Source organism: Naegleria fowleri (assembly GCF_008403515.1).
Source record: "Naegleria fowleri strain ATCC 30894 chromosome Unknown tig64, whole genome shotgun sequence".
In the NCBI taxonomy this organism is placed as follows: domain Eukaryota; phylum Heterolobosea; class Eutetramitea; order Acrasida; family Naegleriidae; genus Naegleria; species Naegleria fowleri.
In genome coordinates, this window is record NW_025407996.1 from 19,835 (window position 1) to 47,833 (window position 27,999).

At 37.5% G+C, this 27,999-nt stretch overlaps 10 protein-coding genes across 10 annotated transcripts; 4 read left to right on the top strand and 6 right to left on the bottom strand.

The window, feature by feature from the left end:
- Window positions 1-359: 359 nt before the first annotated feature.
- On the bottom strand, window positions 360-2,361 carry FDP41_008757 (uncharacterized protein; the record flags this gene model as incomplete). Its single annotated transcript, XM_044712644.1, has 4 exons — window positions 360-703; window positions 768-1,053; window positions 1,278-2,092; window positions 2,193-2,361. The coding sequence occupies 4 exons, from the start codon at window positions 2,359-2,361 to the stop codon at window positions 360-362; spliced, it is 1,614 nt and encodes a 537-aa protein (XP_044557619.1).
- A 1,171-nt stretch (window positions 2,362-3,532) lies between these two features.
- Window positions 3,533-5,600, bottom strand: FDP41_008758 (uncharacterized protein; the record flags this gene model as incomplete). Its single annotated transcript, XM_044712645.1, has 2 exons — window positions 3,533-4,474; window positions 4,542-5,600. The coding sequence occupies 2 exons, from the start codon at window positions 5,598-5,600 to the stop codon at window positions 3,533-3,535; spliced, it is 2,001 nt and encodes a 666-aa protein (XP_044557620.1).
- A 490-nt stretch (window positions 5,601-6,090) lies between these two features.
- On the bottom strand, window positions 6,091-7,536 carry FDP41_008759 (uncharacterized protein; the record flags this gene model as incomplete). Its single annotated transcript, XM_044712646.1, has 1 exon — window positions 6,091-7,536. The coding sequence occupies one exon, from the start codon at window positions 7,534-7,536 to the stop codon at window positions 6,091-6,093; it is 1,446 nt and encodes a 481-aa protein (XP_044557621.1).
- A 293-nt stretch (window positions 7,537-7,829) lies between these two features.
- Window positions 7,830-8,165, top strand: FDP41_008760 (uncharacterized protein; the record flags this gene model as incomplete). Its single annotated transcript, XM_044712648.1, has 1 exon — window positions 7,830-8,165. One exon carries the CDS (start codon window positions 7,830-7,832, stop codon window positions 8,163-8,165), a length of 336 nt encoding a protein of 111 aa, XP_044557622.1.
- A 511-nt stretch (window positions 8,166-8,676) lies between these two features.
- Window positions 8,677-11,790, top strand: FDP41_008761 (uncharacterized protein; the record flags this gene model as incomplete). Its single annotated transcript, XM_044712649.1, has 1 exon — window positions 8,677-11,790. One exon carries the CDS (start codon window positions 8,677-8,679, stop codon window positions 11,788-11,790), a length of 3,114 nt encoding a protein of 1,037 aa, XP_044557623.1.
- Window positions 11,791-11,901: 111 nt separating this feature from the next.
- On the bottom strand, window positions 11,902-13,772 carry FDP41_008762 (uncharacterized protein; the record flags this gene model as incomplete). The annotated part of the gene is made up of 2 exons (XM_044712650.1): window positions 11,902-13,175; window positions 13,310-13,772. The coding sequence occupies 2 exons, from the start codon at window positions 13,770-13,772 to the stop codon at window positions 11,902-11,904; spliced, it is 1,737 nt and encodes a 578-aa protein (XP_044557624.1).
- A 950-nt stretch (window positions 13,773-14,722) lies between these two features.
- FDP41_008763 (uncharacterized protein) lies at window positions 14,723-15,806 on the top strand (the record flags this gene model as incomplete). Its single annotated transcript, XM_044712651.1, has 3 exons — window positions 14,723-15,191; window positions 15,315-15,653; window positions 15,709-15,806. The coding sequence occupies 3 exons, from the start codon at window positions 14,723-14,725 to the stop codon at window positions 15,804-15,806; spliced, it is 906 nt and encodes a 301-aa protein (XP_044557625.1).
- A 102-nt stretch (window positions 15,807-15,908) lies between these two features.
- FDP41_008764 (uncharacterized protein) lies at window positions 15,909-24,777 on the bottom strand (the record flags this gene model as incomplete). The annotated part of the gene is made up of 4 exons (XM_044712652.1): window positions 15,909-19,911; window positions 19,997-23,122; window positions 23,242-23,323; window positions 23,400-24,777. The coding sequence occupies 4 exons, from the start codon at window positions 24,775-24,777 to the stop codon at window positions 15,909-15,911; spliced, it is 8,589 nt and encodes a 2,862-aa protein (XP_044557626.1).
- A 195-nt stretch (window positions 24,778-24,972) lies between these two features.
- FDP41_008765 (uncharacterized protein) lies at window positions 24,973-26,344 on the top strand (the record flags this gene model as incomplete). Its single annotated transcript, XM_044712653.1, has 4 exons — window positions 24,973-25,477; window positions 25,695-25,779; window positions 25,940-26,082; window positions 26,172-26,344. The coding sequence occupies 4 exons, from the start codon at window positions 24,973-24,975 to the stop codon at window positions 26,342-26,344; spliced, it is 906 nt and encodes a 301-aa protein (XP_044557627.1).
- A 199-nt stretch (window positions 26,345-26,543) lies between these two features.
- Window positions 26,544-27,997, bottom strand: FDP41_008766 (uncharacterized protein; the record flags this gene model as incomplete). The annotated part of the gene is made up of 4 exons (XM_044712654.1): window positions 26,544-26,740; window positions 26,823-26,903; window positions 26,975-27,232; window positions 27,721-27,997. The coding sequence occupies 4 exons, from the start codon at window positions 27,995-27,997 to the stop codon at window positions 26,544-26,546; spliced, it is 813 nt and encodes a 270-aa protein (XP_044557628.1).
- Window positions 27,998-27,999: the final 2 nt, after the last annotated feature.

Consider the following 27,999-nt stretch of genomic DNA (forward strand, 5'->3'; position numbering starts at 1 on the left):
TTGAATAGAACACACTTTCAATTTTTTGATTGGCTTGTTTCTCCGTTTTCCGTTCTTGAGACACTTTTTCATTAGCAAGTTCCTTCACCAACCTAAAGAGATGAAATTCTTTTGCATGCTGAATGACATTCGCTTTCAGTGTTTCATTTGTTTTACATGTTGCAACTGTTCCAAATCTCAACCAATGATAAATTTCTTCAAATACCACCGGATGACAATCCAAAAAGAAAACCTTGTCTGTAAATTTGTGACAACGTGTTTCATACAATGGATCTTCTCCTGTGAGCATTTTCTCAAATAAATTCTCAGGTTCTCTTTCATTTCTTAAAAAGTGACAGTCATAATTTTACCACCCACATTCAAATGAATGGGTTTGTTTGAATTTTCCAATTTTTAACGAGATAGTTTTTCTTGTTGAAATTTTTTCTTTCCAATTCAAATTGTTTTTCTCGTTCCTCAAATTGTTTCATCCTTTCCTTCTCTTTTTGTTTCAATGCATTTTCAGCTTGTTCTAAATAGAGAGAATTTTCAATATTCAATTTTTTCAGTCGTTCCTCCAACTTGGCACTTTTCTCTTCAAATTGTTGATCCAAACGATTTTTCTGTTCTTCCACTTGATACGCTTCATGAAGAGGACAATATTTCTCTTGATGATCCTTCAGTTCACCTCGATTTACAGCATTCTTACACATTGGACAAAATACTTTCAATTTATCCAATTGATTTCGAACATTTTTGGCAGCAGGAACGATATAATGCAAAATCACCTTCGCGACACATGGGACATGGTTTCAAAGGATCTGCACATGCACTGCAAAACGTATTTCCACATTGAGCATGAACGACTGGTTCATAATATGGGAATTGACAAATGGGACAAATTAAATCATCTTCAATCTTGTCGAGATCGATGTAATTGAAAGAACTTGAAGTCAATGGCAGAAGCTCGAGTGATTGTTGTTCTTGTTGAGAAGAGGATGGATGAGAAGTGTTTAAAGAGGGAGAGTGAGGTGGAGATGGTTTGGATTTTTCATATTTTTTTGGGTCATACATCTAAATGGTCGAAGATTATTGGTTGGAGATATTTTGATGGTGTCAAGTTGCAAGTTTTTACAACGAGTATTGTTTTGAATCTCTCGAAATCTTGAATTAGAGATCTTGGTAAACTTCAATTTCTAAGGAAGAGCCAAAAGTTCAATAAATGATTAGAAATATATTCTAGTATCATTATGCAGTCAAACTCTCCAAAAAAGACTTTTTCGGAGATTCACTCATACCAGATCCAATTCTCTTCTTTCAAAAAGTGTTGTTGCAGGATTCCAAACATGTTGTTCAATTCCAATCAAACTTCTTCCCTTAATTCGATATGTGTGATATCGTGCCATTTTGAATGGTTTTTCCTCATTCACATACGTGGAACTTCCATTATCAATAACAAGCGTCTCATGACTGCTTCCAATTCTTCCCAAATAGGGCACATGTGTGTGACCATGCAACAACAAGTCAATCTTTTCCAAATCACAAAACTCGGCAATTCTTTGTTTTGAATTCTTATCGAGACCATCCAAATATTCTCGGAAGGAATTTTTAGCTCTCTCTACTGGTGGATGATGCATCAATAGCACTTTGAACAGAGACTGATTCTCCTCCCCAAAAGAATTATTATTTTGTTTCGATAATAATTCTTGAAAGGCAATTTCAATTTCCTTAATGAGCTTACTTGCTTTTTCTAATTGTGTTCTTTCAATCACACCTCCAGCAACAAACGGTTTTTGTGGAATACTCGATGAAAGTGAGAGTATCAATACATTTGTTCCATCTTGAACGTTTGATAAAATTTTCACATTTGGAAATAAATCATTCATGGACAATGATTCGAAAATGGAATTTTTGAGAGCGTTCAAATGTTGGTTTTTCCCACGTTGATCCAGAAAGAAATTTGAATTGTGATATTGATGTCCATTCAATGCTGCAGAAAGATTGTCCTGTTGTTGAGAGATTAAGAGAGCATCATAGAGACCAATGGTATTTCCAAAATAATAACCAAAATAATTATTTGTGACACTTGAGGGAATGTAGGCATCATGATTTCCTGTGATGAATGCAATCAGTCATTAATTAACAGTTTTGTAAGTATAATTAAATATATATTTGAGTAATTAAAATAAAATTAATTTACGTATATAACCTACCTGGAATGATTGTACAATGTTCATACAAACGATCCACATGAAAGTCTTCTCCTCTTCTCATATTCTCCACAAAATTCTCATGCAACATTGTTCTTGCTAATTCAAACTCTTCCGGATGTGAAATATTTGTTACGTCTCCAGTAATTACCAAATGCGAGAATTCCTTCATCGTGTTATCATCATCTCCACACCTTGCACCAATTTCTTGTAAGGCTTTTTTCAAACATGAATATTGATACAAATTTGGTCCTCGATTATATTTTACATTTAAATATCCTTGAATTTGTTTCAAATCTCGGAATTTATTTTGTCGGAAGAGAGAAGAGAGAAATGGGAGATTGAAATTTTTCGGGTTGCCAGATATGAAGATCAGAGAGATGATGTAATGAAATACCACCACTGTTGCTGCTGTGGCTACGGTTAGCACTCGTATTGATGGAAGAGTGGATTAATGTGGAAGGGAAATTTTTGCGAATGATGAATTTGTGCATTTTTTGTAATTGCGATTTGTGTCTGAATTGAAAGTAATGCATTCAATGTCATTCTGTGTTAATATCATTATTATTCAACTTGTTAAGGATTTTAAAAAAGTTCGTGACATCCCAATTGTGCATTTCATGGTTGTGTTGAGTCGTGTTCATTGCCAATTTTCTCGCCAGTCGTGTCATTATGAACCCATAAGGTTCCAATTCTGCATCTGAATACTTGTCAAAAATTTCTCGCGCCTGTCGAGCTCCAAACTCAAGGAGAACTTGGTTTAACTGTTCATTGGACTCTAAACGATACGTAGTGAACCAATAACAAGCTTCAATAAAATTGTCGACACTTAATTGATGTTTGAATAATTGAATGGAGTGTCGCTTGAGTGAGGTGATTTGATAGAAATTGGAATAGGTAAATAAGGTCAGGATTTGTGAAACTTCCAAGTGTGGAATAGTTTCAATCTGTGGTGTCGGTTGTGATGGTGACTGATTGTTGTTGCTGATTTTTCTGGTCGCAATTTTTCCAAAAGTAATCCTCATCGAAATCGTTAGTGCCTTGTAATTTTGAATTTTCAATTTGCAACGCATGATCCAAAATTCAATAGCAATACTTTAGTAAAATAATTAATGCAGTAGATTTGATTTGTACGATATGTTGTGAGTTTCCTTGGTGTTCCATCGAATTCAATGGATTGAGTTGCTCGTTCCAAGGATCTTGCAATACTAAAAAATCATCTTTTGAAATGTCACTATATGGAGATTCTTCGTTCAGTAAAATTTCGAAAAAGGTACTTGCGTTGGAAAGAATGGTTCTGTGGAGATGAAAGGTTTGTCCGAATACATCGACCTTAACATCACTCATTTGAGGATCATTGAATAGAAGAGTGAGCCCAGAGAGTTTTGTGGCTCATGTTGGGCCTGTTGAGATTGTTGTTGCTTCGTCAATTCGTTATTCATCCCATTGATTTCAAGATATTCATTGATTTCACGTAAAAATGGTCCCAATTGCTCACTGTTTTCTTCCGTTTCGCATTCTTTTAAAAATTGATAGCATTCTGTTAAATATTTTCTCAATAGAGTGCTGTCTGGATGATCAAGCAAAAAATTACGGATGTTCTCAACTAATGAAAAAACATTTTCCATGGAAATGCTTTCTGAAAAGGATGTTTCAAGAAGTGTGGTCAGTTCCGGAAACTCTGACGCGCAATAATGTAAAATACATGCCAGTGAAAATAAATCTCTACTTTCAAATTTTGATTTTCCATACATTAAGCATGCCATCAACTCGTTCAAAACCAATAATTCTTGTTGTGACAGGAATGGACATTCGAGATCTTTTTCAATAACGTTATGCCACAGTTGTGGGTAATATTTAGAGATAACTGCTTTCACACATGTAATTCTTCCACGTTGATGCTGATCTCTAGCAAATATTTTTAAATGACAAATGGGCTCAATACAATTTTCAATTTCTTTCCTGGGTGTGTATTCGAAAAGAGTTCTCTTCCATTGATCTTGAATTGCTATCGTCAACAAATATTGGACGCTAAATGTAATTTTAAATAATTTCAAAGATGAGTCCAAACAAAGAAAGTCATTCTCTGTTGAAACTACTTGTAAGAATATATGTGGAATTCTATCCTTTTGAATTCTTTCAAGCTTGTACAAGTCAAAACAAATTAATGTTCCAGAACAATCCAAACAAGAACAAATTCCTAATTTTTCGTTCACAATATGGGTAGCCGGATATTCTATTGTTCTACTTGATTGAAATTTCAGTGCTCCTTTCGCTTGGTGACACTTTTTTAGAAATGGTTGATAAGAATATACATGTGCACAACTTCGAATCCTTATTCAATAACTTGACGATATGTTGATCTTTTGAGATGTTCATTTCAATATCTATTACTTTCTTTTCCACAGGTTGATTTGAAAATTCAAAGATCTTTATCAAGCTCCATTGAACAGTATTGTCCAATGTCAAATCCTTTGTGCAATGATATAGACATCTCTCTCCACTTGAATGATCGCTCGAACTGCACGATACAAAAGCAACAGTGTGATCATCCAACCATTTAGCAAATTCAATGTAATTTCCTGAAATAATAATGTCCTTTTCTATTTTTGAATTTCGAGTATTCACAATTTGTAAGTGAGCAGATGGTAAATGGAATTCAAGTTTTCCATCCACATTGCATGAAATCAGTAATGTACTATTTGTAATTTGTTGTCTTTTCGAAATAATTCCCGTCTTTATGCTAAATCGAATGTAATCCTGTGTATCACACATAGTATCCTCGTTCGGTTTCAAGAGACAAACAAAATTCTCGTTCATGGCTATTCTACAGTTTTTGTAAAACTGATCGGAAAGACTTAAATTGGCAATCGTTTTAAAATCGAAAATTAATTTTCTACTGAACAATGAAGAAAATTGATCTTTTGTTGGTGACTCGATGGAATGCGATGCAGAGGGTACCGTCATGTCATCCTTTTCATCTTCACCATGAGACTCATTATTTTCTTCCGATTTGATATCTTGAGCCCATTCCTTATGCACATACTTGCTCACGATAAATGTCTCCATTAATTTCGATGAATCACTATTAACAAAACGTGATCTCGTTTCGGAATCAAGTTTTGCCTCTAACTTGTTATTCACAATCACATTTCCGAGAGATTGTACGTGTTCATACTCTGTGTGAGTCCACCGATCTAATGTCAATGATTTTACTCGGCAGATTGAAACGGAAATATTGCTTCGACGGATTCCAGCACATTTGATACAAATAAAAACTCCTTGTGTTACATCCACCCATTGAGGTTTCGAAGCTCTGCAATCGGCACACCATTGATTACCTCCAAATTTTGAGAGTCTGATGAGATCTTGCACCGGTGATGGAGAGTTTGAGTGTTGCTTACTGGACATTTTTTTGTGTTGGGTAGCTGCCCGCATATGGCCGAGTGGTTTTTCTGGAACTGTGGCAGCCAACTGGTCCAGCGTTCGAATCCCAGGGGTTGCTGCTGTTATCGTGAGCAGTTTAAACACCTTTACTTCCGGGGTGCCTGCTAGGAAGTCACTACGTATCTTACGTTCGGCTTGTAAATAATGTACATAAAACCATCGAACAACGTTTATCATCGAATAAACCCATCCCTGAATTTTTTTTGTGTTGGGTAAAAGTTTTCATCATCCACCATGACGAAGTAATGATTCGAGATACTCAAATACCCGACCTTAAAAATTTACCAAATATTTACCAAAATTGGCCTGAAATCAATTTATTATAATTAACTATTGTGGTGAGTGATTCATCCAGAAGAAGGGTTTAAACCCAAATGCAAAATCAAACCTACTTTGTGTGACCTGATAAATAATTACCTCACAAGCCCGATAATGTTTCATACCATGGTCCACCTTATTCATTATACACAAAGTTGACTGAAAATTGTTTAAAGTTTTGAAGAGTGGGTGGTAAATTGCTAGTGCCATTGAAGAGTGTCGATGGCTTGGCGAAATTGAATTCAATTCTACCAAAGCTCAACATCATGGCAAGACCAAAGCCAAAGCTAGTGTGGAGACCCTTTGAGAATTCTTCCTTAAACTCTTGAATACCCTTTTCACTGTAATCGTTCAGATTGGCCACATTTCCTGCATCAAAGAATGCTTGACAATGCAAGCCAAGTAACTGATGAAGGAAAGAAATTGGGAATGGGAAAACAAGTCTTCCGGTTGCTAGAGCCTTCACATTACCTCCATAAACTTCCTCGGAGCGTGGATGAACCAGTCCTACCGCAGGGAATCCACGAACGTTCTCCACAAATCGGTCATTGAGAGAAATAAAGGTATCGTTTTGTCGATCGAGAGGAACTATCGTGCCAATATTGAGTTTTAAGGCAGCAGTAAGAGTATCGGTAATGAGTGGAACGAACACTTCACCATTCATGTCGACCGAGTAGTGTTTCACATCACCGCCCAATCCTGCCAATCGATGAACTAATTTAAAGAAGGCTCCTTGTGATGGTGTGGCAGCAGAGTCTCTTGTATCATAACGATAAATGTGACTGAGTGATGATTTCACACTGCGTTCTCTCACTTCGGTCCAAACTTGACTCTTCACATGAGAGTCATCATGGTCAAGAACAGGTTCCGATTCTTGAGTCTTGGTATTGAAAAATGAAGAGAAGAATCGATTAAAGGAGCCCGATGATGATGCCTTTCTGAAGATGGCATTCACATCTTCATTTCTTCTGAGCTCGAAATCATAGGAAATGGTGTGTCTATCATTAATTTCAGCTCGGACCGAAACACCATTCGATTTCTCTTGCAAGAGATTTGTAATTCTTCTACTTCCCAGCAAATATCCACTCAAATAGAGAGCACCATCGTTATTGAAACTTTGTGGAAAGAAGGCATGACTCACAAAAGTCAAGCCACTCTTATCGAAATTAGCATCAATATCCCACCTATCGGCTACACCCAACAAGTTTCGATATCCGAGTGAAACCTCTCCCTTGACTTGGCCCTTGTCATTCACTGTAGAACCCACAGAAAAACGTGTTGATTGTTTCTCCTTACAGTCCAAAACGAGTACAACATTTTTGTTCTCATCCGTATCAAGAATGACATTCAAATTGTTCAATACATCCAATTTACTACATCTCTCCAAACCAACACTAATCGCTTCATTCAATTCATTTAAATTTTTAGCCTTCTTTGTTTCTTCAAAAGCGTTCTTCAATTTGGATTCATTGGTACGTTCCACTCCCCGAACCAAAATCTCCTTCATTTGAAGGCTTTCTTTTCCAGCTTCGGGTTGGATTTGAAGAATGGGATCGAGAGGGTTATAGCTTTTGGGTCGCATTTTTTATTGTTTTGATGAAATATTTTGATTGCTCGCCACATGTCTTTCAATGGCCATAGGTCTTTAGGTCTTGTATAATAAACACTGTTCAGCTGAACTTGTTGTTCACGTGAAGTAAGAGATCATTATAATGGGCTCGTGCTTATTGAACACATACCTGAGAACGTGAATTTGTCCTTATTAGGTATTTCGAATAGAATTACAAAATATTTTCAGAATGTGATCTCAAATAAATTGCAATTAGCTCCACTTAATCATAATCCGCACCAATTCACAAAAAACAATCAACAGCAATGCCATCCAACACCAAGACTGATCACTATCGTAACCAAATTTATCTTGACGATGATGATTTCATTTACGTTTCAGATGAAGAGCTTCAACAAGTGAAATCATGGGTCACCAAGAAAGGAACTGCATGGACCATTAAAAAAGGAATTTCCAAGATGATTGGCATGCCTTCTTGGATTCTGACAGCCATTGAGAAAATGGGACAAGTCCAGGGCTATGTTTCGAACAAGATGAGAGAGAAGAGTATCAAACAAACGAATCAATGGGTTCAACAAGGAAAGATGAGTGAAGATGAGGCCTATGATTATGTTCTCGATAAGGATTTGGATTATTACTAATAAAAAGACTTGACAAGGAAGCAGATCAAATGATTTTGAGTTTTTGTAAAATACTTATTTGGGAGTAAAAGGGATTCAACAATGTTTTAACGCTTGGTTTTTGTGCTTTGAAGTCCTCTGTTTTGACCAAGTTCATGATGACCAATATAAAGAGGATTTGAGAGAGATTACAAAAAAAAGCACACGGTATTAATTGTGGGGTATCCTTTCAACAACAACACCCGAATATTTAATCTGTTGTTGAATTGTTTTCTTTTCTCGAGAATACGATCGTTGATACGAGTAGAGGAGGGTAGCTACTTATTTTTATGATGATCATCGTTGATGAAAAAGAATAGTATTATTATATGAATTCCCAACAACACTCGTAAACAACTCATCATCATCACCAACAAAATAATAGTATTGATAGTAGAATTTTGAAAACCAACATAACAACAACCTCGGAACCACTCCATCATCATCAAAAACATTTCTTGTAAATACAAAATTACCAGCTCAACATTATCAAATGATAAATTCAGAATATACAGAGGAAGATGAAGAGGAATACATTTTAGCGGATCAGTCCGATCAAGCTTCATCCGTGGCCACTACAACCTGCAGCAACAACAACATACGAAGACGGAGGTTGTGGTCCATACCGAGCCCATCCTCAGGAACGTCACCATCTGCACGATGGGGACATTGTAGCGTCATGCTGAAGCATCCTAATATCAACTCCAATCATCCAACGCTCATGATTCACGGAGGATTTGATGGAGCCAATATGCTCAATGATGTACATTTATTTGATGCAGTCACGAATACATGGAAACAACCTGTAAAGACGTTTGGAAGTACGCCGAGTCCGAGATCTGGACATTCTATTACGGTCCTTTCGGAAGAGAAGGGTAGACTTTTGTTTATTGGAGGAGGTAATGGAATGCATTACTTGTCTGATTTGGTAGTGATGGAAATTGTCACAGAAAATGATGATGAGTTTAAAAAGGAAATGCAATTACTTTCAACAACGAATGACTCGTCGATACAGTGCTGTAACATGTTTCGTTGGACTCGACCCAAAGTATCGAGTCGTGTTCGAGTCTACATTTCTGATGACGACATTATTTTAACAGAGGAAGAATTTCACAAGCTTCAAGAAGAAATTGCAAATAATAAGAATAATTCTAGCGGAACAGTGGAGAATGAAGGAGAAGAAAACAAAAATCCACTCGTCTCATCAAAAGTAGTGGAACAATTTATTCGTGCAAATCAATCGGGAACTAAGGAAGACTTGATTGGTTTCGGAAATCCCTCTCATCATGAACAACTTGATTCCTTAAATTTCACCATGAAAGAAATATATCCTGCTCCACGAAGTAGGCATACAGCTGTTGTCACAGAGGATAGCTCTCGAGTGATACTATACGGCGGAGGAGGAAAAAATAGAATTTTTGATGATATTTGGGTTTTAGATGTGAACGAAATGGAGTGGAGCCAACCATCTGAATCTGAAAATAAGCCTTCTGCTCGATGGGGACACTCTGCTTGTGTGCATTCTGGAAAGATGTACGTCTTTGGTGGTGTATTTAAAACGAGTATGCTCAATGACTTATACATGCTCGATTTGACGAGTTTTGTTTGGACACGAATTGAATTGCCAGATTCTGGGCCATTTCTTGCACCTCGAGCTGCTCATACAGCCAACATCATTTTAGGTCGACATTTATTGATATTGTGGGGAGGAGATGACGCTAAATATTTTGAAGATTTATTCATACTTGATTTACAGTCACACAAAGCAAGACGTATTGAATTTAAGAGTCCAAAAGCGAGATGTGCCCACACGACGTGTCTCGTTGACAACAATTATTTGTACGTGTTTGGAGGAGGTGGAGGCAATCATCGATTTAAAGAACTCTACTTGTTTGATATTAAGGCAGCATTTGAAAAGGTGGGAATTTATGAAACGTATGGTTATGAATCCGATGATGAGTTATTATTGAGTGATACAGTCGAGTACTCGAAAGGCCAATATCTGTCGCAATATTTAGACAAGTTGTCACAGACCTATCTCGAGCTAAGAAGTGATGTGAAAATAGAAGGAGGTCCAGAAGAAAAACAACGAAGTGACACTATTGGTGGCACCACTAAAGATCTGACAGCCGTTTCACATTTACCAAACGCTAACGAAAGTACTGATGTCACATCGACCAAAACAAAAACCGCACGACGAAAACGAAGCAGTGCCAAACGAAAAACTCTCAGTACTGGAAATGGAGATCAAATGTTTGGCAGTAAGGAAGTCAAAGAGGTTACAAATTGGTTGGTTAATCTTGGACTTGGTCGTTATGCAAGTATTTTTCTACAGGAAGAGATTGACTTGGAGTGCATTCCACTGCTCACCGATGCAGACTTGTTCAAACTGGGAATTTCAAAATTTGGGCCTCGAAAGAAAATTCTTGCAGCGGCCAAATTAATTCCCACTTCGTACATGTCTCCACCCAATGCACACCACTCGTTCGTTGAAAATTCCTCTTCACAATCCGGAATGCTAGCAAATTCATCATATCAATCCTCTCACCAGACTAATGACTCTCATGGAGATGTTAACACTCAACATTCCACCACGTCACATCAACGCTCAGTTTCATCCTCATCGATTACCATGTTACCTGTTGACCCCAATATTGCAGCAGGATCATCCTCAGCCTACTTTACAGAGACAGCCAATAATATTATTCAATCAGTGGGAAATCTGACCAACACATGTGAGGGTATTAAGGACAGTTTGAAATTACTCTCCACCAATCTCTCCAATCTCACTTTAATGCTTTCGAATCCATACTATGGATTTCGACACCCGGCAGCAGTTGCCATTTCCATGCATCATAATCAAATGCAGCAACGAATTCCTTCCAATACGAATACGAATAATAGTATTAGTAACAACTCAAACTCTTCATCGTCAAACTCTTCGACATCGTCATCATCCAATATATCCTACTCCAATGTCAACAACCCCAATTCACATCTTCACCACCAACAAATTTCAACTGTCCCTGTCTCTCCGAGACAAACCAATTTTTCAATGCCTTACAATTTGGAGTATGGTATGATTCCGCCGCCACCTCCACCCACAAACATTTCACCAGTTGTTGTTGTGGGGAGTGGTATTCCTTCACGACCAAGAAATGTGTCAGGAGCAAGCAATGCATCAAATTCATCTTCTTCTTTCAAACGAAATCCACTTCTTCCACCAGTTTCAACAACACAAACTATTGGTGAAAGTTCCAACCATATTCCAGCAGTAGCGAGAAGTTCGTCACTCCAAAATTTGGAAAGATCGACCAGCGGTCGTGAGAATACTACAACAAGTTCGTCAATGAATAGCAACACCACTGCTAATGGCATTGAATCAGAATTAATTCATGCAAATAGCAATTCAAACCCTTCCACTGGTAATAATCAAACGAACGCTGCCACAAAAAAGAAAAGTCGAAGTAGAAAACCCAAGAAGAATGGATCTTCGTTGTCACAACAGGATCAAGTGAATGTTGCAGATCTTTCACCCGAATTCACATCCTATAATGCTGGCGAGAGTTGGTTCGACATTACAGAAAGAGATCATGAATCAGATTGAGGAAATGGTCTGTAGTACAGCTGTGTGTGACATTTTCAAATTGAGAAAGAGAAGGTATTGTATTGAGTGACATCAGTAGCTCAATAATTAACCTAATTTCCATCAAGGTCTTCATTTATTGTTGTCATGTATCTCCATGTCATCATGCATGGTCATCACCTGCTGATGATGATGTTGATCAATATTTCGTGTCAAATAAAACCACACCACCCACATGACAAACACCACCCAACCAATACAAAACATGACCAATGCAAACAAGTGTGGTTGTTTCAATCCAATAAAATCATACAACAATGGAGAAGGTACCATCACACCTAATGCCTGTCCAGCTCCAAATCCAAAACATATGTCAAAGGCAGTAATTCGTCCTAAAAAGTGATTGGGTGTCAATTGTTCAATGGCTGACATGGAATAAACCCAAATAACACCTCCTGCTGAACCCAAAATGAAATTTCCAATGACGAACATGGAGGCATGCACTGTGAAGGACATTAATAAAAATCCCAATGGAATGAATAAAAAGCAAACAAGAATGACGAAACGTAACCAAAAGGCACTCCGTACGGATCGTCGAATTCGATTTCCCAACAACAATTCACACAACATGGGTGCTATTCCACTTCCAACCCCGAACAAACAGTATGCAATGGTGTTGGTATCTTCTGGACTATTTAAAATGGTAATAGTTGGGAATTCTGAAATTTTCACGTTAATAAATTCAACAGAAGCCCAAATAAAACTTCCCACCAATTTCATAATGGCAAAGCTAAACAAATAACCCTTTCCTCCAAATAATAATTTAAATCCTTGAAACAATTCGACAAAACTGTGTTTCATGAGAGCAAGTCCTTTCAGAGTGTTGGCAGGTTTTGGTGGATTTAATTCAGGAAACCACATCAACCAAATGGTCAACAAGAGTGCTGCCACAAACAAGAAACCATTGACCAAATAGACTGTCAACAATCCAAAAGCAGCCCTCACAAATCCTCCAATGGCAGCTCCAGCATAGGAACAAAACAGCCAGGTGAGACTATCGAGTGCGTTGCATGCAATGAGATCATGATGATCGACGACAAGTGGCATTAAGCATCCTCGACATGCATCGTAAAAGGCATTAATAAAGAAAATGAGAAACATTTCAAGATAATAGAAGGCAAATAAGGGACCATTTCCTAAATTTTGAACGAGAAATCCGAATGGTAAACAAAAAGCAACAATTCCTCTCAAAATATTTGCAATAATTAAAACTTTTCTTCGATCGAAGAGATCACTGCAAACTCCGGCGAAAGGCATTGCGAGACAGGAAGGAGCAAAGATGGAAATGAATAGGGCACCTGTGGCAAAACCAAAGGTTGCTCGATTCTCCACTTCATAAATGACTCCTAACATGAAAATGCCAAGAAAGTGTCAAATCCAAATTTGGAAAAATATGTCACCAACATGAGTTTCAGCAAGTTGACAACCATAAATACAGTCAGATCCCATGTGCACACTCTTCAACAACAACACCACTTACCAATTTCTGAAAAATAATTTCCCATTCCAGACAACACTCCTGCCATCCAAATAATCATAAATCGCTTATTATGAAACAACAAGGAAAGGTATGGATTTCTTTTCAGTACAGGTTTTGAACTCTCAGCATCGAGTTGTCCATATTCTCCCATCATGATGGCAGAATGATTTGAAGGGATACCATTCCCTGCACCTGTTCCAATCATCATGATGGATTGAGACAATGAGGATGATGCCAATTCTCCACCACTGCCATCATCCATGACATGATCTCGATGGTTCATGTCGTGTTCAACGTCGAGTTGTGAGGAAGAGAGATCTAGAGAGAAATCTGATCGTTCCGATCGTTCGTTGAGGTTGTTATTCTTGAGGTTGTTGTTGTTTGAAGAAGTGATCATGATGCCGCCGCTGTCGCCCCCTCCTCCACGTGAAGGAGTGGACATGAAATCTTCTTCTTGCATCATTTTCGAAAAGGATCAGTGTGGAGAGAAGGTTGGAATGAGAATGCATTAAAAATTCCAAAAATGGGTTTATGATGGGTTTATTAGGAGAGTCGATCGTTGTGGTGACGATAATTGTTGTTGTTCTTGTTGTTGTTGTTGAGAGAGAGATGAACGAGTTTGATTCGTTTTCTTTTTCATGAGAGGAAAAAGAGGATGAATTTTTAATACTCTGTATTTTCGTCATTATTTCCTTAAAAGTATCTCTCAAACTTTCGTCCAATTCTGGCAATGTGACTCTCTTAAAGTATCCAAAGAGCAACCATTCAAATGGAAGAAATTAGAATTTCTTGTTGCCTCCAACATCTTACTCCATGAAAAGTCAAGGAATATCACTGGACAACAGTTTCCAAACGAATTGATGACAATTTGTGAAAACAGAGAGGTGTGTTCTCAAATTTAAGAAGGTCAACAATTCCTTAGTCATGTTTGCAAACTGGATCGTAAGAAATTCTTCAATCTCTATGGTTAGTGTTGTTACTGTCTATTGGCAACTGTTCGAATCCCGACATGATATTCAAGGGTTTAATGACACAAACTGCGGATCCATTCCTCTTTTGTCTTTGTCAAGTACATATTCTCGAGTTCAGGAAAGAGTTTTAATTCCCAAAAGAGATTCCTCGGTTGGCGCCAACTGTAAAATAACGATTAAAAAAAATTGTCGTTATTGAAAACGTTCGTCGCCATCATCAGAGTCAAATTCTTCTACTGACGGATACTCGTATATCTCTAGTGATCTTTTCATCCATATCGGTAGTAATTTATCTCAAAATATTCTTTTCTCTTTGATTTCCTTTTTTTCTTTGAATACAAGAAGACACTCCCCTCATTCTGAATTAGCTCAACCTGTACATATACAAACCTCAAAAACACATATTTCCTACAAAAATCTCTTGATACCTATTAAATTCAAGATGGGCTCTGGATTATCAGTTGGAAGAAGGTCCTCCTCAAGCAGAAGCAATGTGGATAGACGAAAGAGTACAGACTCTAGAAAGAGCATAGACTCCAATAAGTCCGCTAACAGAAACACCAACCGCAAAGACCAGGATAAAACCGTCGTAAACGATCAAAAGGCCACCGTGCAGAATAGCAAGAACAATGGGTCAGCTTCCTCCAAAAATAATGTTGATTCTGCAATGAAAGATCAGCAAAAACAATCGTTTCATGAACAACCAAAGGAAATGCAACAACAACCAAAACAAGACTCGATTCAATCAAACAAAGGTGATAAAACCTCCTCTCAACCCAATTCAGAAAACAATGGAGAACAAAAGCCATCCTCGGAACCAAGTGAAAAACCAAGACCTCAAACGACCCTGCTAGGTCGAAAGAAAGCAAATGTGGACGATATTCCAGAATTTGTATTCCACTCGGATAAGGGTAAGTATTCATCATGATTGTGATCCACGTTTGGTACTGAATTACATTTTGTCTGAATCATTTAAACCTTTGATTGTCAAACCACATGATAATTCTTAATTTTCGAATTCCATCAACAACCAGATCTCCTTTTTGGAGCTGATATTGCAATGCCATGGAAACCAGGTTATGCTCTTGGTGTTCATATCATTGACGAACAACATAAAATACTGGTCAAGCTTATTAATGAGTTGGCAGAGGCTGTAAAAGACGGGCATATGAGATATGAAATAGGAAGTGTGTTTGATAACCTGGTGGAATATACAGACTTTCACTTTAAGAAAGAGGAGGATTTAATGCAAAAGTATCACTACGTGGAGGAGGATGAAAAAGCGCACAAAGAAAAACACGAACTTTTCGTCAAAACCATCTTCAACTTGAGAACCGACTTTATTAACATGACCGTGGAAAATATTGGTAAAGGTATGTGTTGTGTGTTTATGTCATTCGCTTACATTTTGAATGTTTTATTAATCAGACCTATTTAATTTCCTTACTGATTGGTTATTAACCCATATTTGCCAGATGGACAAGAAATTGTGTGACTTTTTAATTCAGAGAAATGTAAATGAATAATAAAATTTTGAACAACGTTTCAACCTCTACCACCATGAAATATTTATTTTTCATTCTGGTGGGAATATGTCGACATTTAATTTCAGCAAATGGACAACCCTTTTAAACACCACAAATCCAAGATCCCTTCTCATAATCAAAATGTAAATTGTTCACCTGTGAAATGTCAATTTCTGGAAGAGAAGTGAATGCGTCAATTTGAGCAAGTATCCAAAGCACCTCTTTCACCTTGTCTGAACGAATAATCGCATCCTCTGAGAAATATTCGCCAATTTGAGGATGTACAAAGAGCGCTCTAAAAATCTCCTCGAGCTTTTTCTTATTAATGGCCATGCACACAAATAAGGCAAATTTCAAATCGTTTGGCTCTTTTGAAACGAGGGTAGACATTCTCTCGTTGGTATTTTGATACAACTCTTGAATTAATGTTGTCGTAGCAGTACTGGAACTCTGTTTTGGAGCAACTTTTTCCAGATAAAATTTTAAATGATCCCAGAAGAAATATCTTCCAAAGAATTTAAATTGTCGAAAACCAACTTCACTTGTGAACAATAAACCCGCTGTAAATTTGATGCGAAGTATTTCAGATATGGACTCAGACTGTTCATTGTCTTTGTTGTCACTACTTGAAAGCTCTCGTCGACGAATTTCATAGAGTACTCCTTTCAGTCTCTCCACTGGAGGGATGTTCAGACACTGATGACTATTATGATTATCCATCAGTAAAAGTTCCACAACTTCCTTTTGATGGTCTACAACAGTTTCAAAATCAGCTAGTATACATTTGAATTTTGATTGTTTCTTCACTAAGAAATTCAAGTCCTCACGTGAGTCTGCGTTTGAGACAAGAATCGACGAGCTATCATGGTGCTCTTTCAAAAAATCCAAGGCAGAACAATAATAATCCCAAAATTCTTTCGTAAACACTCCATAGATGTATGAATAGAATATAAAGAGCAGAGACAAGGTCGTATATTCTTTTGCGGATTCCAATGATTTGACATGTTCTAATTCAGCAAAAGTTTTTTTAACGTGTCTCAGTTTGGCAAAAAGTTTTTTCGATCGTTGCTGTGCCTCTATATCATTCTGTTCAGCTTTGATTTGAAAGGACAAGCTCTCTAAAAACTTGGGAAATACTACATGGTAAAATCGAGACAAATCTCCTTTTCCAATAATGCACTTATCACATAAAATACATGCGTACTGTTGTACAAGTGCAATTAAGAGGTCATCGTTGAGAGGTAGAATGTAGTGTTTCTTGTCATCTTGAGGAAATTCGCCCTTACTGCCTTTTTTGTGAAGCTCAGTCAAAAGATAGTCAATAAGGTCAATTGAGGCTGGAGTTGGTTTCTTGTTGGCCTTACTTGGAAGAATGGCTTTCTTTTTTTCTGTAAGTGCAGTCTTGTCTTCCACAGGAGTGGTTTTAGTTGTATCTCGTCGTTCTTCGGTTGATGATGGTAAAGAGTCGACAGAAAATTCATCAACCATCTTGTCGGCCTTATTCATTGTGGACATAGCAATTGTATCATTGAGAGGAGAAATATTGATGATAGTAGAATCCATACCAAGTGGAGAACTTGCTTGATCCATATGAGCATCATCAACTGCTGACTCGCTAACTTTGGACATGCTATTTTTCAACTTTTCTTCCAATTGAGAACGTTTTCTTTGGAGGTTTTGGATATCATTTTGCAATCTCTTCACATTCTCCTTCTCAACTCTCAGAATTGTCTCTTCCTTCTTGACAAGTGCTGTAATGGTGGCATGTTCTTGCTGTAGCTCCTTCAGCTTCTCTTGTTGAACGATCTTTTTCTGTTCTGCTTCCTTTAATTTGATACTCTCTTCATGAGCTATACACTCCTCTTTTTGTAATAATTCTTCCAAATCATGCCTTTCTTGCTGCTTTTTGTGTAAGGACAACTCTAAATTCTTAATGGATGTGGTCTCACTGTCATGTTGTTCTTCAAGTAGGCGATGTGTGTGAAATAAAGTGTTCAGACGAGTTTGTTTTTCAGCATTATCTCGCTTCTGTTGTTCTTCTAATTGTTTCATTTGGTCGATTGCTTGCGCCAATTCGAACTCTAGCTGTTCTCTTTCTTTCACTTTTAATTTCACTAACTCATGTATTTGGCTTATTCTTTCTTCCTCGTCTTTTAACTTCATTTGTTCTTCCATTTCTTGAGACTTTAATTTTTCTTCCTGCTCTTTCAATTGGCGTTGCAACTCCAAAAGAATTTCTGCCTCTCTCTTGGAAAGCTCCTCAGCTTGTGACTCTCTCTGGAGTTGTGTCTTCTTGATCAGTTCCTCTAACTCTTTAACTTTCATCAAATTTTCTTCCAATTGTTCTTGACACTGATTCATATCTTCCATTACAGTCATCTTCATGCTTTCGAGTTGCTTTTTTTGTTGAGAAATGAGTTCGATTTGCTCCAGTGCTTGATTTTTTTCTGCCTCCTTTTGTTCAAGCTCAAGTTTGAGATCATTCAGTTTCTGAAGCTCTTGCAAAATGATCGATTGGTCTTTCAGTATCGATTCTAAATCCAAGTGTTGCTGATTCAGAAGGGTGATGTCTTCCTTCAATTTGTTATTTTCTTGTGTCTTCTTCTGGATTAGATCTGTTAATTCATACAGATTATTTTCCTCGTCTTGTAGTTGCTTTTTGAGATTTTTGAGGACAGTCTGGTTCGACTCTTTTTGAATTGCAATGCTGTTTTGTTCCCTCTTAAATTCTTCCTCCTCTTGTTCTATCAATTTTTGGAGACTTGCTATTCGTTTCACATGCTCTACATGACGCTCTTCGAGCGTTGATGCCTCGCGTTCTTTGAGAGCGAGCAGTTTTTGTAGCTCGTTAACTTTTGCAGTTGCATTTTCAATATCAAATTCTAATCCTGAAGCTTCATTGATTAGATCTCTAAGCGTGATTTCATTGGTTTGTTTCTGATTTTGAACGCGTTGAACTTCTTCCTGTAGTAATTTAGCCATCAACAATCGTTCTTCTTCTTTTTTCTTGCACTCTTCCTCAAGCAACTTGATTTGTGTGTTTTCCTCCTCAAGTTTGTCCTCTAACTTGTTTCTCATGGCTTGTTCTAAGTTGTACTTTTCTTGTTGCATATTTCTTGCCTGCTCTTCCTTGTCATTACGAATCTTTTCCAAGTGTAATATCTCTTGATGCAATTGCTCACAAGCATTAATCTCCTCTGACAATTTCTTCTCTTCTAATTGCCTCAATTCTTCTAGCTTTACACGTTGTTTCGTGTATTCTTGCAATCTGAATTGCTTTTCATCAAGAACGAGTTGTTCTTGTTGGGCTAATGCTGCCAATTCAACACATTCTGCATCTCTCATTTGTGCGATATCCTTCAAATCCTTAATCTTTTGCCGTTGATTCTCTATAGAGTTTTGAATGGAGGATATACTTTCTTGACAGTTCTTCAGGTCCAGATCCAAGACCTGTCTTTCCAAGTTCTTGTCAGCTTTCTCTTTTTCAAACTTTGAAATTTCACTTTTAAGCGTTTCTATATCACGTTCAGTGTTTTCAATCTGCTCTTTCTCGTTCATTAATTGAAGATCAAATGTTGTTTTGATCGACTCCAATTTTTTCCTTGCATTCAACTCCTCGTTTATCAAGGTTTCTTGTTGCAATCTGAGTTTTTCTAAGTCTTCGTTCAGGGTCGTGCACTTCTCCTGTAGTTGCTCTAAAGATTTCAAGAGTGGCTGTTTTGTATTATTCAACAATACTATCTCTTGTTCTTTGGCCTCAAGTCCTTCTTGAAGGTTAGCAATATCAGTCCTCTCATTTTGGATCTGTTGTGTGAGGTTGTGAAGTTTAACCTGCAACGAATTATGTTCATGCTGTAAAAGCATCATTTGTTGTTGTGTATTCTCAAAATCTATTTTCTTTTGATTGATAAGAGTAAGAATCTCTTCAATATATTGTTTGTTGGCCCTAATTTCATCCTCTTGTTGCGCTAATTGATGTTGAGCAATACGAATTCTTTCTTTCTGTTCTGTCAATATATTTTCATTTTCTACTTTGATCTGATCGATGTGATCTCTTGTTGCTTCGATGTCGATTGCTTGTTGTTTGAGAGATTCACAATCCTTGCTCAAATTTTGAATCATCAAGTTCTAATGAAAGGTTTGTCTGAAGAATAAGCTCCTTTTCTTGCTGCCTCTCTTCCAATGTGGACCTCTGTAAATGCAATTTCTTTTCGTTTTCTCGAATTTGCTCCCTAATTTGGTTTTCAATGGTATGTGTTAATTTTGCCTGTTCGTGATCTTGTTGACATATTTTCAAAACCATTTCCTTTTGAGCGTTGATTTCTTGTTCAGGTAAAATATCCCTGAATTTAAGATATTCGTTTTCATCGAACACTTTCAACTCAACAAAACGTTTTGTGATGGCCCACAGTTCCGCTTTTGCATTTTCTTGCTGTGCAAGAACTTGATCAATTTGATTACGATATTTTTCCATGCTGTCAGGTAATAAATATTTTCCTCTCTCAAGGCAATATCGAAGAGAGATAGAATCCTTATTACGTAAAGCTGTTTCCAATTCTTGTTTCAAATACTCCTTTTCACTCAAACGCTCTCTTAGCAAAAAAAGAGATTTCAATGTCTCTGCATCTAGAATTTTCAAAGAGAGTGCTTGTTGCATGACGTGTTCAACGTCTTTCAATACTGGTCTTGGATCTTCTTGCAGTATCTTCTTCACCATCATAAATAATTGAACTCTTTTTTGTACCATAGTGCATTCATCTTTAAGGCACGCAATCCCAGATGCCTCCTGTAACGCCTTCGATACTGTCTCCATAGTTTGATCATTAATAATCTCCGTAGACATTTCGTTTTTCAGCTTCTCTATCCGAATCACAAGTTCCTGAGCTTGCTTTAGCTTGATTCTCAAAGTATCCACACTTTCAAAATGAACATCATTTCCAATGGACAAAAGAAAATCGTTGGTATTATCTATAACAGTTCGGAGGCCGCGTATGTCACATGACTGAATTCCGTAAATCATATCGTGCAAAATCTTTGTACTGGAAATGTTGATCCATTCTTTCCTAAGTAATGTCTTGTCTTGCATCGAAATTATATGTTGTTTCATGTAATCTTCAAACTCTTGCTTTGTACAGAATGTGCCAGTGATACAACTTCGCACGAGCTGTACACTCTCACGAGACTGCTTAATGAAGGTATCACAGTCCTTCAAAACCTGTTCTGCAGAGATATGTCGAAGGTTTTTACACTTATCTCTCAAATCAAGAATTTTTTCCAGGTCCTTACTTTGAATGCATAGTTCCAAATCTTCTACGAGTTGGTACTCATTTTCTAATTCTTTCAGGAGTAAATCAGCTTGGTGATAAAGGGTGTGCAATTTGTCAGAAGAGTGTTGGAAGTTATGAACTTCCTCAAGACATCTTCTCAACAGAAGTGGATTCTTAGATTTCATTGCCCTTTCTAACAAATACAGATGTTTTGACTCCTGCCCTATCAACGAATCCAGCATTATTTCTGCTTTTGATGTTTCATCCCGTAAAGACTTGTATCGACGCGCCTTAATGATTGCCCTTTCAATTTCATTCGGTTCTCTTCTTTCGATGGCCTCTTGCAGTTCTTGTCTGCATTCAGCAATTCTACCTGCCCGTTTATGCAACAAATTCACCATATCTGATATTGTGTCATTCCTTCCAAAAATAGTTCCTTTGTTAGCTTGGAAATAAACATAGAGTCGGAGCATCTCTTGTTCATTATCTTCCTGGAGAGCTATCCTTATTTCGCTTTCAAACAGCTCCACACGGTGATTTTTCCAACGGCGTAGAAAATTATCATACTGGTCTCTAGATAAGAACTCTCTAGCTTTTGAGAGAGTGTCCATAAAGTGCTTGTAGTCGTTATTGCCACTGAGTATCATGATGTTCAATTGGTGAGTTGCCCTTTCATGTTGCTCCTTTAATGTGCAAACTTTGTCCCACCACGGTAACACCTCACTATCGTCCACGTATCGAGTGAATTCTTGTTCCAACAAGTCAAAATAGGTCAAATTTTTCGTTTCAAGAATTCGCATAAGGCGATTGCAAAAATTGTGAGCTGACTTCTCAGTTGAGATCTCTGTAACTGTAGTTTTAGCATCACCATCAAGCATAGTGTCGTACGCTTCTGGAAAGTGCTCATCAAGAGCTCCTTCTGCTTGCCTTTTCTTTCTAGAAATAAGAATTTTTGCTTTTCTTTTCAGAAGTCGTAACTCTTCTGTGATAGGCTCTGAACAATCATTTGACTCCAATAACACCTCAATATTTTGAATTTGTTCCTCTTCAATATATTTCTCGAGCATTTTGACAATTCTATTTTCATTGAGCTTTTTCTTTTTCTCCTCCCAAGCCAAACGAAGCTCCTTGAGAACTGTTGCATCTCTAATTCCAGATTGTAAGAGTAGTTGTGTAAATTTGTTCTGTTTGTCGGCGCTAAAATTATCAGACTTTTCAATGATATTTTTGATTCTCTCAATTACCTCTCGCTTTCGTTTTTCCTTATCATCCAATTCTGCATCCAGTTCGGAAACCGAGTCAGAATTTTGTTCTAAAAATATGCGGGCACGTCGAAGCGAAGATCTAAGGAAGATGTTTTCAATGCCTGGAGAGGGTAATTCCTTGGTAATTTTGAGCACATAGTGTCTTACTTGCTCGACATCTTTCTTGAAAATCGCATCTTTGAGACTCTTCTTGGTTTCATATGCATGTTGCATCAAATTAATCAAGTATTGTGTTGCTTTTACAAGTCGTACTTGATCAGAAGGGATTTTTCTTTTAAAAACCTCAATTTCAAAAAAAGATTCTCTAGAAAGATCGCTCAACGCGATGGTTAACATCTCCATCAACGAATGGCTTTCATCGAGGAGAGCTCTAATCCTGTTCACCTTACATGATGTTTCCTTACCAAAATTTTCTGAATAATTCTTTAAACAATTGTTGTACAGAGTTTCATTTTTCTCTACAGCCTTAACATGATCATCAATGCTGTTTCGTTTTTCAGCCTCCACAATGACATTTTCAATATTGTCATAAATATCATTAAGAAGTGAGTCCACTTCTGTTTCAGTTGATTCTAAATCTTGTAAAAATTTCAGTTTATGCTCAAATGTTTTCGCACTCTTTTCAACACAGTTTCTCAAGTAAATGTCTGTATAATCAAAAACGTTTTGTTTTAAACCAGCTCGATACACTTTTAACAAATTATACAAATCCTCCAATCTCTCATTTCGGGTGAAAGTTTCTAATAGTACAAGAAAATCTTCTTTTCGTTTGAACTTCCATTTACTTGAAGTTGTTAACATGATCACAAATAGGATCGTTGATGATTCGTGTTTAAACAGTTTGTCGGATAATATTATTATTGCAATTTTCTTTAAAAAATGCATAATGCTGCATAAACTTACGACTTTTCAGAGTCTATGGCAAAATCAGAGGAGCCACAAAATAAATCCAATGATTTGTGAATAGTGACAACTTTTTCACTCACTGATAATAATTCAAAATTCCAAGTAGTTTAAATCATGATATAATCTGATTAATTATGTAGAACAAAAGAACCTACATTTATCTTGAAATTTGGCAAACTGGGAACGTATAACTCTCAAATCCTCTTCAATATTTTCTGCATTAATCCTTAAACTATCAATTGTTTTCCCCATATCCTGTTTATCAATGAGTATAAAACTGTTAGTGGAGGAGGATTGAGAATGTTTTTCTGGTCCAACTTCAATGATTTTCAGGGATTTTGAAGCATGATGTGACGAAGAAATTGCATCCTCTGCCTCAAAAGATTTGTTAGGAAGGATGAATGAGAAAATTGTGTCAGTGGATGTACTTGGAGGCGACTTGGGAGAGCTCTGTAAATTTTTTACAGGTGGGAGTGCTGTGTTGTCAGCTGTCAGCTCTGAAGTGCTGTACGAACGAGCAGAAAATTCGGGAATGGAGGAGGTGTTGTGGGTGGTTTTAGTAGAGTCTTCTCGCCCACTGTTCATCGGAAGGGTACTGGTACATTTGGGAGGTGTAGAATTGGATCTCCTACTACCACTAGGGGTGGATGTTGTATTAAGGCTGCTGCTGTTGGACAGTTTCGAAGAATTAGGATAAATATTTCGAGAATACGATACAGGTGTACTAAATGATAATGAAGAATCAATAATCTCTTCCATAAGGAGAAAGGTCGGCGAAGAATAGGAAGGTTTGGATGGGGTTTTAAGGGAAAATTCTTTTTCGAATAAAGCGGTATCATTGACTTCACTCGTTGTTGCGGTATTGTTGCTACTCAGCTCCACGGGATCCATTGGTAACTCATCACTGCTCGTATCCTCCTCGTTCTGATCCTGGCGACGTTTGTGGTTGCTACGAGCCAAAGCTCTCAACCTTATTTTGTCCAAAAGTGTGAGCTTTGATATATCATCTCTTTGCCCTAGGACCTTCGATTCTTCACTATTAATATTTCTTTGGTGGGGTTGATCAATGACTTCCTCCTCACTATTGGGACTATTCTTGCTGTTTGTGTGAGCGATACTATTACTACTAGTAGTTAGTAAATTACTTCTTCTCGGAGTGGGTGGTTGACTCTGTGCTCCCATAGAAATCGAGGGTGTTGAAGTGGTAGAGGAAGAAGCCTGAAGGGTTGAGCTGTTACCACCACTGTTGTTGTTGGGAGTGGCAGAAGTAAAATGAGTAGTATCAACGACGACTCCATCACGGATCGTCGGGTAAGCATGACGGCCCGACAAAGACCCTCCTCCACCTCTCCCAAACGTTATGGGAGTTGTAGTAAGTGGTGATAATGGTTGCTGTACAACTCTTCTACCCATGGAGGCCACTCCTATGGAGGCCGATGATGAAGATTGAGGCGGTAAGGAGCGATTGGATTCTTCTTCATCGTCCTTACTCGGGGAAATGGGCGATGAAAACCTCAAACGTTGGGTGGCCATTTTTTTGTGCTTTCTAAGGGCCATGATCATGATGGCGGCGGCTCAGGACCAAAATCAAACATCCAATGACAATCATGACCGGCCTCTCTGCTGCTCTAGCTGATAGATATTCAATTATCCAATTCCAATAACAGAGAGTAATGAACTTTCGATCAAAATTGATGAGCACAGTGTGCTGGTTCCAGTTCGAAAAAAATGTCAGCGCTGGAAAATCATTTCCGATCATCATCATCATCGCCAATATCAACAACGAGAGACTCACGCATCTTACCCTCCTCGTTTGCCTTCTTCTCCAATGAAAATTATACATTGAAAGCCTATCCACAGAATACTCTCATGAATGTGATTGGTTCCATCATATTCCATACGTTTCTTGTTTTTGTATTTTATGGAATGAGTTCAATGTTATCCTCAACGTTTCGTTCCTTGACTTTTTCAAAGAAAATTAATTGGGTTTCTCGTCTTGTTTCAAATGTTCATGCAATTATTTCTTTTGGAGGAGCGTTGTGGGCCATCTGTATGACTGCTGAATGTTATAAGAGATGGGATGTTGTTGCAAATTGTTTCGATTATGAAGTTGGATACTGGACTTTGCAATACACGATCGGTTATTTTACGTATGATTTGATTTTCATGCTGATGTTTTATAAGGAGTTGGGAGGTATCGGATTGGTATTGCATCATTTCTTTGGAATTGTTGGTAAGTAGTAGTTGTTATTGTTCCGGAACTGGTCGATGATGATATATTTAAATGATTCACCACGCGATGTTGTGTCTTGCTTGCCATTATTACATGTGCTGTCGATTTCTTAATTTGTGACATTAATATGTATATAATCATATAATTTTCCAATCTTTATGTCAACCACATCCATCATTGTAAAATCCAACATCTGTTGTCTGATCGTGACGAATAGGGTGGGGCTTGATTTTGAGTTATGAGGGATTTTCGTTTTTTGCTCTGTTGTTCACATTGACAGAAGCAACAACTCCGTTCGTCAAGTAAGTTCAAACCAATATTGAATGAAACAATTAATGGTTGTTGATGATGATGATTGAATGTGATGATCCTGTTTCGTTCGTGTGATGATGGCTCAATCTTAACATCATCATCACATGTAATATTTGTTGTTTGTTGCCGATAATCGATGTGATCACTCAGTCAAAGATGGTTTTTATATGAAAGCGGAATGAAAGACAAGTCAGTTTATAGTTTGTGCGGATTTCTACTGTGGTTAAGCTGGACATTGGTGAGAATGCCTTTAATTCCACTGACTTTCATGTATATCATGTACAATTTGGAAGGTATGTTGTTTTTGTTGTGGTGTTTTTCTCACAACTTCACACTTTTTTGTGTGGTATTAAAATTTCCGTGTGCTAAAACCCGTATTTAGATTTCAAATACGCACCATTCGCTGTTCCATTCGTTTGTATTTTCAATTATGTCCTCATCACAATTCTCAACTCGTATTGGTATTATTTAATTTCCAAGGGTTTGTTGAGCGTCTTGTTTGGCAAGAAACCAAAGATGACAAGCACAGCAGCCACACTCAAGAAGGAGCAATAATAAGGCCACATTTCCTGCTAAATTCCTGAAATTGCCCATGTCCTCATCACAATTCTCAACTCGTCTTGATATAGGATCAAATTACCACGAAGAATTCTCACAGCAAACAATAAACATCCAATATGTTATTTGAAACTACAAGAACATATTCTTGGGGTAAGAAGAAGGTTTGTAAATTTTAACAATTTATGTACATGACTTAGTGCTGGCTGTGGAAATACAAAAACAGCATTCCAAGAGGGGAATCTGGGTCATCCACAGCTTGAACAAATTCATCGAACTCTATTGTTCCGTTCTGATCCAAATCAGTGGAGGTAAATGTTCTGCTCAGGTAATCTTCGAGCGTCTTCCATCTTTGAGCAGTGAGTTTGTATCCATGCATTTTGGCTTGACCAACTGCAAGAATTAAGTTCATTCAATTTCCAAACATTCAAGTTTGATCAACATTTGTGGTTTTACAGAACTGAAGAACACTTACTGAAAAACTTTCTAAAGAAATCAATCATTTCTTCTTGTTGCACAGATCCATCGTTATTCACATCAATTAAACCAAAAACAACTGTTGATGGAGTGTTACATTAAAATCAATAATGAGCAATCTCTCAAATCCAATGATGGATTTCAACTTACATCTTAGAATGTCTTTTTCCTCTCCGTATAGTAAGGTACTCAATCCAGTTGCGAGTTCAACAAAATCAATAGCACCATTTCCGTCCAAGTCAAAAGCTTCATAAATTCTGTGGAAAGCGGGCATTGAATTTTGAATGTCAAATTTTTGTGAAAGAGTGGTCTTTACAACTCGAAAGAAGTTCTCCTTCTCGAGTAAACCCTCTTCATTACTGGCATTTCTAAATTCCTCAAGCAAGATTTTGAGCTCCAATTCACTCACTATCATTTTAAAGATGTGTCATGTTCACCAAAGTGTGTAGTTTGAGTCAAGAGTGGCCAAAGGAGATTGAGTGGCAAATGGTGCACGAGAAGTAAATAACGTAAGGAAATTGATTCAATTAGTTGTTTGTTTCAAGCCATTGTTTGAAAGAGATGATAAGGTGTTTCAAGGATAAGCAGCATTTTAGATCATGAACGAAGATAACCATCACACAACAAAGAACAGGATGATGGAAGGCGGAAAGTTATTAAATTTGTATTGAAAGCATGGAATACAATTTCGTTGTATAGGGGATCATTGTTTGAGGAGTGTAGGCGAGATGAAGATGTGTTGCAGTGGTTGTTATTGGAAACGAGCCATTCAAGAAGGTCATACAAAAGCAAAAATGAAACAGGTAATGAAGAAGAAACATTCGCGTTTTGGAACAGAACAATGATGACGATCATCACAAAATCATTATTAGACAAAGGAAGGAATACCAACTTACTTTTCAATTGTTTTGTCAGATCCTTAGTAAGACTGGTGGTCGAGGCAGAACACGAGGATGCCGTATCGCTCATGTTATCTGCCGATAGGTTGGTGTCATCTAAAAATGTATTCCCTGCTGTATTCTGAGCCGATGAAAGTTTTGGTTTTTGCTTCTTTTTACTATTCATCAAATCAGCTAACAACATTTCAGAGGAAACATCCTCTCCGTGATGATGCAAAGGCTGCTCGATCAAGGACTGAGCACGAGAGGTACGAGAAGCGTTGGAACGAGGCATTT